The sequence below is a fragment of the Rhinatrema bivittatum genome, chromosome 4, assembly GCF_901001135.1.
Source record: "Rhinatrema bivittatum chromosome 4, aRhiBiv1.1, whole genome shotgun sequence".
NCBI classification, from domain to species: Eukaryota; Metazoa; Chordata; class Amphibia; order Gymnophiona; family Rhinatrematidae; genus Rhinatrema; species Rhinatrema bivittatum.
The window spans coordinates 455,400,572-455,412,199 of record NC_042618.1 but is presented as its reverse complement, the minus strand read 5'-3'; the positions used below and the strand labels follow the sequence as shown (position 1 = coordinate 455,412,199).

Here is an 11,628-nt window from a genome sequence, read left to right as displayed (position 1 = left end):
TAAAGTGTGGCCATGTGCCCATGGCGTTTCACTAAATATATATTAGTTAAAATATATATAACCAGCCATGTGCTAAGGCATTTCCTTAAATAAAATAACATTCCAGGCAGAAGCAGCCATGCATTCAAAGCCTTTTCATTAAATAAAGTACTGGTAATGCAGAGCCAGTTCAATGCAAAAAGGGGGGGGGGGGGTGAGCATACCTTCCAGACCTTAGCAACACAAAATTACCATTAATATTCTCAACATTTTGCCTATCAGCCACAAAATCTTTGTACTTTACCCAATGATGTAATCAAAGAAATCGTTCCTGCTCCTTTAGCTGATCTGCTCCTCTTCCAGCCGTGCTGGAGGCAAAGTGAAAGTAAAAGCAAAACTGTTGTAGCACAGCCGTGCTGAGGTCAGCCTGCTGCTCTCACTTCCAGGCTGCAAATGTGCTCCCCCCCCACCCTACCTCTAAGTACCTGAGCTCAGAGACGGCCGCCTTCCTTGTCTCATTGGCTCATGCTCAGGTTTGAACTGGCCCCTAATCCCATTGTCCGCACCTAGGCTGTGCCCCCCTCCCCCTTGCCTGCCGCACGTCTGCCCAGTTATACGGCCCATGCCTCGAGAGGCAGGGCCTCCTTTGTTGGTTTAGCTGTGCTCTGCCGGCTGCAAAACGCAATAAAATACAGAAATATGAGGGAGAAGCAAATGTTCTCCAACTTCCAAGCCCTGGGATCCAGTCCAGCTTAAATGTGTTTCTGCCCCAGGTTTTCAAAGTTAAAGTGAGAGTGAAAGAAGCAGCGCGACTGCCCCCTGCTCAGGGAAAAAGGAGAAGGAAAGAGAGAGTGGGAGGGGGGAGAAAGGAAAGGATGAGAAGGGGCGAGACTGAAGGAAAGGGTAGGAGAGGAAGGAGGGAGACGCCGGAGGATGAGGAGAGAGAGAAGGGTAAGCGTTCGCACGAGGGCGGGAGGCACAGATGCCTCGTGCGCGCGCCTGTGGCTCCCTAGGAGGAGGAGCCCAGGGCCGAGGGGAGGTGCCGCGTGCACATGCGCGCTCGGCGGGCCGGGAGCTGCACGCGGGCGCTGCGGCTGGGCTCGGTCACTCGCGGAGCGGCAGGGACGGGGGGGCGGCGGCAGCAGCGGCAGCCCCTGCACGAGCACCAGCAGCGCGAGCCGGAGCAGCCCCGGGGTGCCCTGCCCGTCTCTCTCTCTCTCCGCCGCCTGCACTGCTGCCATGGGGTAGGGCAACCAGGGTAGCGGGGGGGCTGGGGAGGGGTGGGGGGGGCGCAGAGAGAGAGAGAGAGAAAGGAAGAGAGGCAGCGCGGGAGGAGCCGAGCCCGGAGCGGCCTCAGAGATGCTCGCCGAGTCGCTGTGCAGCGCCCTGGGGCTCGTCCTTTATCTCAACAGCCTGGGCGCCGACTTCTGCTACGATGACAGGTAAGGAGCCGGCTCTGGCCGCCTGCACGCGCCCCCTTCCCCTCCTCCGCCGGGCAGTTTGCGGCGTGCACCGGGGTTCTTAGGGCGTGCAAAGAAATTCCCCCCCCCCATCACTCCCACACCCTAGGGAGAGGGGGGGGGGGGGACAGGGCGCTCCGGGGGCTCTTCCTGGGAACTTTCCAGGACACGGCTGTAAAAGCCTGGCTCAGGGTGGGAGCAGGAGTCGGGATTGGTGTGGCATGTTGGGCAGCTTTGCCCCTCTCTGATGAATTAAGAATCGTAAGAAGATGATCATCACGGTTTGTATGGTGCATGCCGAATGTACGCGGCGCTGTACAGAAACAGATCATGGAGCGTTCCGTCCATCCCTTCCTGATCAGAGTTGGCAGGTTTAAGTTATATTTGCCTTTCTTTCCTTTTGGCCGCCTAATGTGACCTGAACTACGTTGTCCAAGAAACGGCATCGATTTCTGGGAAATGTCACAGTTGTGCTGATGTCCCTACCTCGCTTTCGCCTCCCCGCTCCCCAAAATGTGCGCCTGTTTGGAAACTACTGAAAAGCTCTATTAGCCGCTGGGGAAAATTCCAATTTGCGCCTTTTCCGGTGACTTAATCTGATTACAATAATAATAAAAAAAAGGCGATGCATAATTAAAATATATTAGGGGGAACGGCACGCCTGGCTAAACTTATTAGCCGTCCCGGGGTGTTTTCATGCTCCATTGAAACGAAACCATCCAAAAAGTGAGCCGAGATTTACTCTGACAGCCTTTCAGCGGCTTCCTCCGCCGTGGCAAGTGCATGGGTCCCCTGGGGGGCGAGGCAGCAGCAGCCGCCGCCCGGAACCCGGTGAACCGCTTCGCTGAGGGAAGGTAAATCCTTCCCCCCCTCCCTCCCTCCCCGGCTGATGAACGGCCGCGAGAAAGGATGATCCTTCTGACTTGTGCCTCTAAATTCTGTTTTCCGACGCTGCTCTGATGGGAAGATCTTGTTTTATAGCTGCTTCTGCTGAAAGAAAGTGAGTAAAAAAAAAAACACCAACCAACCCTGCAAACTTGGAAGTGAAATAATAAAACACCTCTGACTTGCTGCTGTCGGAAGTGAGCCTCCTGTCTCGCTCCTCGGAGAGCCCTGTACATTTTGCACGCCGGTGGGGAGGAAGAAAGAAGAAGAAGAAGAAGAGAAAAAAAAAAGAAATCAGAAAGTGTCCGTGGTGCTAGGAAAAGAAAAGGCGGGGGTGGCACCTTACGGACTAAGCGCGCGGCGGTGGAGGCGTGAGAGCCTCGCGCGGGGCTGGAAGCGCTCGCGCAGGCTTGCGGAAAAGCAGTCCCGTTCCCAAAGCTCCCCTTGCCGGCTCACGTTATGGTCGCACTTTCGGACGGAGGATGGTCCTGGCTGCTGTGTCATTCCGCTCGACAGCACCTGGAGAAGGCAGTGTTAGCTGCCGAAAGCTAGGCAAGAAATCTATTAAGTTACAAAACAAACACCCCCCCCCCCCCCAAACAGTACCACTTGGCTTCTTTTGTGCGTGTGTTTTATTTATTTATTTATATACTAACTTTTACTTCCGTGCTGTCAGAGATCTGGGAGTCCGGTGAAAGGATTTGTAGTGGCTTTGACTGAAGTAGATAGGGAATGCTGTGTAGTTTACAAGTCCATGGAAAGAAAATATCAGAGAGAGCCAGCAAAATAGCTGGATAGCGGTTCTATGTTTTGTTAGGATAACAATTTTTAAAATACATGTTTTTTGAGACTTCTTAAATTGCTGTGTTAGGCTGTGTGAGTAGTTTTGTGTTGGGAGACTGCTTGTCTCTACCTAAATCAGTTTTTATTTTAGCCTTCTGTTAAGTTGTACTCTGTTTGCCATTCGTGATGGGAAGATGAGCTCCCGGTTGCTTCCTAGTACTTTTTGCCCACTATATGTCATTTGCATTGGCAGATCATTGTCTAGGTGTACACATTTAAAAATCAAGCAGCTCCTATTAAAAAAAAACAAACAAAAAACCCAAAACATTTATTTCAACATGAGAAACCATGGACATCTGAGGACATTTAGCCTACTTAAATTCCACCGTTATCCTTTTAAAATTATGAAACCACTCATTCATCACAAAACAGGGTGCTCTAGTTTCGTTTGCCATTTGGGTGTTCGCTATGCGATTTCACGTCACCTTCAGAAAGCTTAGGCTGAGTGTTCCAGTGAGAGGATGCTATTCCTTTAGGGGAAATCTGCTGAAATGGCATGCTTTTTGCCTTCGGGAGATGCGTTGCTTCTGTACAGGTTTTTCTGTAGAGGGAGCTGACTTCCTTAGATTTCTGTTGGTCACGGTCCTGTGTCTGCAAGATAGCCTCCAAAATTTAAGCTTATTCCTGTTAATTTAACCCTTGCCGCCTATCTTGAAGATGCTTGTGAATATTTAATTTCCGTGTAATCTTTGTTCTTTTTTTATTGATCTGAAGAGTCGAAGTATTTTAACTTTTTTTTTTTGAGACTATAGTGGACTTAAAGGTTTCAAATGCCTGAGGGAATTTTCTCCCAGGTTTGGCTTCCACTGCTATGTAAATGTCTGACATTTCAAAATGATTATTTCTCTACTTCAGAAGTACAAAGTTTGTTTGTTTGAAGCAGTTTTTCCCTCAGCTCCCTTGTGGCTAACTTTCCTTCCTCTCTCTCTCTCTCTCTCTCTGAAACTCATACTAAAAGAGCCTTTTAAGAAAATATAACCAAGTTAAAAGAGAACCGATCACGTCATCGCGCGAGTTGTTTGAGATTAAGCTTTTTGTTTGTTTGTTTGTTTGTTTGGATGTAATGTTGCGTGGGCTTTCCAAGCACGACCGTTGGGGATGGTGCATGATTTTTAGTGTAGTGGCAGCTCTGTAACAAAATGGATTTAAATGGTTGTGCAGGTCCTCGGTCATGTTTCCTTTTTACAGTATGACCTGAATGTCTCCCACAGTTGTCCTGTGTTGAAAGCACTATATATACACAGCAAAGCCTACTGAGAAGCTGCTTCGGTCGCCAGCCTTCAGAATTGGATGTCCACAGTGTATATTGCAAGAACCCCAAAGCACATTGTTGCCATCTTTTTGTGAATGAAATCCCCCAAGAGAAAGATGACTTTAGTGTCTGGAAGAGGAAGCAGGTGCACGGGTTTGTTTTTTGTGAGGAAGCTTAAGCTTGGCAGTGTTCTCCCAAGACAGATAGGGCATTTTATGGTTCTTTCCTTGGAAATTCTTTATTTCTCTACATTGCTGAAGGGGGATCCTGTTGGAAAGCTTGCACGTAGAAATATTAAGCGCAAGCCTTACATGCTTTATTATACTATCTAGTTTTTACTTGTGTCCGTATGGGAATGTACTTAAAAGCTTGAATGCAATGATTTGCAAACCAAGGGCCGGGTTCATTAAGGCTTTTCTCCCTTTTTTTTTTGTCTATGGGAAAAAACCCTTAGTGAAAGTGAGATGCGGGGGGAGGGGGGGTTGGGGGGTGGGTTTAGGATTTTGGTGACCTTTCGACAGTCCAAGATTATTGCTGGGCAAGATCATGTTAGCTTGGAAAAAGCAGCATGGCAACATCTTTATTTTTTTTCACCTCTTTTCCATTTTTAGCATATTTGGACTACTTTGTAAAGCTACCATTAATCGAGTACTTACCAACAAATTAGATCAGTTGGTTTCTATTATAGCAACCACACAACGTTTCTCTTGTTTAATTGCGATGTCCAATCCTGCCCTCTGTTGGAATAGTCTGGAGATTGCCTTTTAGGCTTCACCCGACCACAGCCTCACTGGTTTCACAGTCTCTTACAGCAGTGAAATATTCCCTGCCACTGTAACTGCTTAATTTGTCAGCCTGGCTTTTGAATTTAGTTTTATTTCTGTTATACCTGCTAAGATTCAACTTTTTAAGTTAGTAGTGTGTGTGTGTGTTCCCTGAATTGTAGGCTTATACATGAGAAACATGGCTGTGGTGTGGGAGATCTGATGCTTCAGGCACTTAAGATATAGAAGGCTGCAGGGAACTTTGTCCCCAGCAGTGTTCAACTTGCTTGCCCAGATGCTCAGAGAGATGTTTCAGTCTTGGGGGCTCTTATGCCTCAGTTGGTGCTGTAGCTCCTTCACATAAAGGACCTGTGTGTGTTACTAACATTGTGTTCCGTGGTTTTATCCGCCAGTACAATGCGCTGACGGCACACTTAGAGATCATAGTGAGTGCTGTCTTGTCTGGTTAGAGAAACACAGAATATGAGGGCTGATAGGTCCACCTAGTCTGCCCAATTTCATTCTTGATGTAATGCCTTGGACCCTAGTCTATTCCTGAATTTCCCTTCACTTCTTTGCAGTTGGCCATTGACATTTTGTATAAAATGAAGACAGCTGTGGTCAGTTAGCCTTTTTATAAGTTAATGTCTTTGATACATTTTTGAGTGTTCCAGAAAAATCCTCTAAGATTTTAATATCTTTATATTTTGTACCTATGTTCAAATGGTAGGATCTTTTCGCTAGAGATGTTTTATCAGGCTTTCTTTTGGAAATTAACATTCCAGTTTGTGCTCAGGACGTGACATTTGGTTACTTATTGTTGTGGATTTTTTTTTTTAAACTGTGCCAGCTGCTCAGTATATTATGTAGGATGAGGCGGAGTTGATTTGTCTGTGTAGTGCTCTTATGGATGTGCAAGAGATGTTTAACTTTTCTGAAGTGGATAATCACAGAATGAAAACTCTCTTCCGGAAATCTGCTCCTGTCCCCTGCGTTTTAGTGAATATTTTGAAAATCAGAGGGCTCGGGGATAGAAACAGAACTGTTGTACACATTAGAACTAGGTCAGTCCTCTGTGCTGGTACATGGTAAGTCTTTTAGGCCACATGAGAATTAATCTAGCAAGTGACCCAAATACATGTAGTGCAGGAAACGAGTGAGTACTTGGGGAAAATTGCTTGCCATCTGTTGCTTGCTTGGGCCGTATATTAATGCTTTTGTGATTATTAATTTACGTTTGTGGTTTAATAGGCCCTTTGTCTTGTCATCTGTACTTAATTTTCAGTGCTAGCCTCTCCTTGAGCTTTCAGTCAACATAACGTTTGCAACCTTTCAGACTCCAGTGTTTGACAAAAATTTCCAAAGCTTTTTTTTTTCCCCCATCTTTCCACAGCCCTCCTACGCTTTAATACAAGTTTTGCAGGTTTATTTTAAAAGATTATAAAGTTGGCAGTGAGTCTCAATTCCCTGATTTTGTGGAGGAAGACATATTTTGAAGATAGGCTGCAGCTTAAAATATTGTCATTTCTAGGCACTTCCTATTGGTTCTTTACAAAACAAACCAGCTGATCTGTAATCAAGCAGACTGTCCACTTATAGCTGACTTGGGTGACATTCAGCCGCCAGCCTGCAGTAGAATTGGCTTATTGAAAGGGCAGCGGTTTCTCCTGTGATGCTTAAAGTATCACATTATTTAGCTATTAACCTTGCAGCCTTGTTTGTGAGGTTAGCATTGCTTTCAGTTATTATGTGGCATATCTATCAAGTAATCATTGTTGTTTAATAGTATGCTGGGCACCTGCAGACTCATTTTTGGTCAAGTTTCCAGATCAGTCAGAATCGGCTTCTCTTGGACTGTGGTGACTTCAGCATTCACTTTTAGCAATCCAGGTTCTCTTTTCACTCCCACTCCACCCCCAGGGTTTTTTTTTTTTTTAACCTTTTCTCTACTCTCATTGAGTTTGGCCATCACAGCAGTAGTCCATAACCAGGGGTCACAGACGGGGGGCTCCCTCCAGAACCTGATACGTGTGCTTACCTAGGTCTGGACCCTAAGGGTTGCCATTGTGTGTGATGGCTGAGGTTTCCTCTTCTGTTTAGGGTTTGTGAACTTTGCCTCTGCAGCATCCCTTGCCCCAGTCAGACTGGGGAGTCGAAGCCAGGCATGGATTTTGAACTCTGGTCTCTCGCATGGCAGCATGCAGCTTTGCCACTGAAGCATCGGACCAGCCACAGTTTAGAGTTCTTTTTTAAAATATCTTGTTACATTTGCAATCTGAAGATAAGCAAAATTAACTTGAAAATAAACTGTGTATACTTTCTACACATTTTTAAATTAGCGTGTGCAGTTTGGGTATAGGAGAGAGAGAAGATCATTTTCAATTAACGGTTCTATTGGCATATGTGGAAAACAATTTTTATTTACTTGGCAATTGTTCTTTAATTAAATTTACAGACTGTTGAAATGTCTGTAATTGAGAATCATTTCAGATCAAAGAATTCTGTGAGGACAAGTTTGTTAGCAACAAAATGATCTGCAGGTTTCCTCTTTCAAGTAGAGTGTGTGTGTGTGCGCAGAACAGCCAGGGTCGAGAAACGAGGAAGATGGAAATATTGTGTCCCTTTCCTGGGCATAAAAGCATTTATCCCCCTCCTAAACAGAAGCTCCTTTGACTCTATAATGGTAAAACTAGCTGACTCCATGATAGATATGATAACAGATGGCCAATTGTAGCTCTGCCTGCTACCCATTTTCAGCACTGGCATTCTCAGGCTGTGCATTAATCAGAGAGCACATGAAAGGTGTGAGATACGCAGGAAAGAACCTTGGATTGTTTTGCTGAGGTCTATTGCATGTTGATCTAGAGTTTGCCCCTGTTTATGGTTGAAGGTGACACAGGGGGGAGGTAAGCTGAGATTTATTTGAAGATAACCAGGGCTGCCTTCTTGATCTGAAGTTCTGTAAACATTGTCTGCGCTTTTGTGATGCCCAGTGCATGGCAGTGCACTGCATGTAAAAGTAAAGGGAGGCTCATTCTTCAGCAAGTCTTATTCACTTCATCACACTTGCAGTTTGGGATAACAACAGAAGGGGAACTGAACTGGGCTGGTTGCGATACCATTTGATTAGATCCAGTTTAAGAATTTCTTAAGATATGTGCAAACTTTTGTCCTTTATCCAGGTGTCAAGTTGAACTTGTGTAAGTGAATTGAATTTGTAATCTTGTGTTTTGTGCCTACGTGGAATTACCCTGTACAGAGTAGTTAAACACCAGCTTGAAAAAAAAATGGACCATGGTGTGCAGCTGTGTGTAGCAAAATCCAGTATTCATAAATACTTGAACTACACTAATAGGCATGAGGTTATTTATGGTTTGTTTACAACCTTTCGGTTGAGTAAGTGAATGGGTATCCCTATGGATAGTGCAGTCCTCATTTAACCTCTCAGATGAGCCTGAAACTGGAGAGAGAATGCATTTCAAACCCAGCAGAGGTGATGCATGAGCAATTCTGAAGTGTCCAGAGATTTCTAGACCAAGTCGTGAGCAGCATTCATTGTGGCACACACGTTGTCTCCACTTTGGAACAAGCCTCCTCTGGTCTAAACGTGCATGTTGGGTATCCAGCCCTGCTGCTGATCTGACCTGCTGTGGATGTACTCGGCTGTAATGAATTGTGGAACCTTGATGATGTGCGAGCATTTTTTTAATAGCCCAGTATTAGAAAGTTGAAGTTTTTAAATCGAAATTGATTTTCATGGCTTTTAATGCAGTTTTTTAAGAACACTGCCTTGGTCAAAATTTAATGGATGATAATCCTTTGAGCGCATAGCTTGTAACCTGTCAGATTTTGATTATTTGGTTTGGGTGGCATGAGGAAGCAGCATGGCTAAAGCACGTTAGGGGTTTGATTTCTACCTTGGGGGAGCTGCATCATAGGGTTGGAGGCAGATCGTTGCCTGCTCAGATTGGATGATGAGCTGGAAGAGAGCATGCCGTGATACCCTTGAGCACATAGCAGCAGGTCATGGAGAATCCTCAGAGCTGGAGGTATCCTCGTGCCCCTGTGTCAGAAAAACTGGTTTATGTGCAGAAGTCTGCTCTAATACTAAAGAGGGTGAGAGATTTTAGATGTGCTTATTTTCACAAGAGAGATGCAAATGTAATCTTGGAATCGGAGCCTAACTCCTGCAGTGTCGTGAAAGTAAATGAACGTACTCAGATGTTTGTGATTTCATTAATCACACCTGAGAGTTATGGAGGAATTTTTCTTGGGGAAGTTTTTTTTTTTTTTTCTTTCTCCCAGCTGTTGAATTTCAAACATTGCAGCATCCCTTCTGATAACATTCGGCAAATACTCTGCTTAAATTTGAAAGACTGTAGCCTGGTAAAGAATGTGAGGTTTTGAAACTTCGAGGTTTCTGTGTCATTCTGCTTATGACTTGGGGAGCAGCCTGGGCTTTAGGATGACGTAATCTAAACCTTTGAAAATTCGCTCAGACCTAGTACTGTGTACCTACCTGAGATGTGAATAATGTCAAGGAAAGCTGCTAAATCAAAATCTAAGGAACTCTTTACAGGTTTTACTGTACGTATCCACAGCAACATACAGTTATTGTGCCTCTCTATAGTTTATAATCTTTGTAATGCACAACTTTGTGAGCTAGGGATGTACATTTGTTTTAAACAAATGAGGAGAATGTGACAAATGATGCCATTTTCAGTTTATCAATGAAACGGACCTAAAATAGCCTCCGGCAAAAATACCTGAGAATTTTTTGGGTAGTTTCTTATTTGTGCAATTTAAAAAAAAAAAAAAAAAAAGCCTCTGGTGGGACCAGTCTCTCCTAGGTCCCATCACAGAGGGCCGGTCTGAGGCTGGGTTTCGTTGCCAAGTCCTGGACTGGGGCCTAGGCCCAGAAACCCATGACCTGGGCATTCTGCCATCTTCTTCCATTGACTAAAGTTGACGCCACCTGCTCAAAGCGCACAACACCGTGGCACCTTCCTCTCATGGCAGACGGCGCCATTTTGATGCACGGCCATACATTTCAGTGGCCTTAATCACAACGGTGCTGTCTTGCTCAGGAGGAAGGTGCTGCAGTGGCGTCAATGTGGTGTGCTCGGGCGCAAGGCCTGGTCCTCTGCTGAGCCTGGACTTTGGGCAGGACCTAGCGTCGAGTCTTGGACGAAGTCTGGGCCTCGGGGATGGGGCCAAGCAGTGGGTGTGGGCCTGGACCTAGGCCCGGTTCTCAGCGATGGGACCGGACCCTGATGTTGGATCTGGGCCTTGGCGATGGTATGGAATCTAGATCTAGGCGCTGGCACTTGTCCTGTTTTTTTTTTTTTCTTTTACATTGAAGTCAGTGGGGCCTATGGATTACTTCCCCCATTGATTTTAGTGTGAAATGAAGAAAGAAAATACTTTTTTTTTTTCATCTGAGGCGTACCTGGCAAATGACTGTGACCTATGAAACAAAAGAACGAACTGAAACGAATTGACTCTGCGCCCCCCTATATGTGAGCTGTAGAGGGTGACGTTGTAAAGGTCTTCTTTAAAGTGGGGCTTTCAGGGCAGGCTTCTTTCTATAAACTGGACCCATTTATTTGTGCTACTTTCATTGCTTTATATCGGCATACTCAGTGCTGCAGTGCTCCTCCTCTGAAGCATTATTAATATTTACAAAGCTTCCCCCAATATTTTACAGTTCTCAGTCTTCGCCAAAAGACCAAGGAGGGAACTGTACTCAGCTCATGATCTTATACCTAATCTTGGCTGAGAAGTGGTCAGTGCCTCTGTCACAGACCCTGGCCTTCCTCTCTTCCTCGGGCAGTGCACCATTCACAATTGGTGGAATGCTACCAGAAAAAGATTTTAGTATATGTTTTTTTTTTTGGAAAACTACAAATTCAGTTACTGCTATACATACATACACAGGATGGAAGTTTTTGCTTTTGCAGAGTAGTAGGTGATATTTTATGCTGCTGGAAGGCAGAATTTTGTTCGGATGAAACCAGATCGGTGGATGCAGTTTTTCCTTGCAGATTTATTTGGCTGTGCCAAAGCCCTTATCCTCCTGCTCTCATGGCCTTTTGAGATGTTTGTATTGGTATTACGGCTTTGGTTTATTTAGGCACATTCTTTAGTTACAGCTAAGAGGACGTAGGTGGCTGGAATTGGTAACTTGCTTTTATGGCTCATTTCTTCCAACAATCATATTCATATTTTAAAGAATAACAAATCCATTAAAAAAAATTGTAGGGCTAGTTGCAGTGTTTACCTAAACATGTTCCAGTCCTCTTCTCTGAACTTGTGTTGGAGGTGGAGGCTGTGACTTGTGAGGAGCCTTATAACCATAATCTGCATATTTTGGTTGTTTCTCATTGTCCCACACTGCTCCCATCCCCTAGCCATTACTGCATTGCAGCTCTCCTGCTTGTGAGCT

General features: G+C 45.1%; 1 protein-coding gene across 1 annotated transcript in view; it reads left to right on the top strand.

Moving 5' to 3' along the window:
* Positions 1-1,253: 1,253 nt before the first annotated feature.
* Positions 1,254-11,628, top strand: part of TMTC2 (transmembrane O-mannosyltransferase targeting cadherins 2) — a 369,412-nt gene continuing 359,037 nt past the window's right edge. The window contains exon 1 of the mRNA XM_029597087.1: positions 1,254-1,421. Within this exon, the coding sequence (XP_029452947.1) occupies positions 1,339-1,421 (83 nt within the window). The 5' untranslated portion in view covers positions 1,254-1,338. The remainder of the gene's footprint in view (positions 1,422-11,628) is intronic.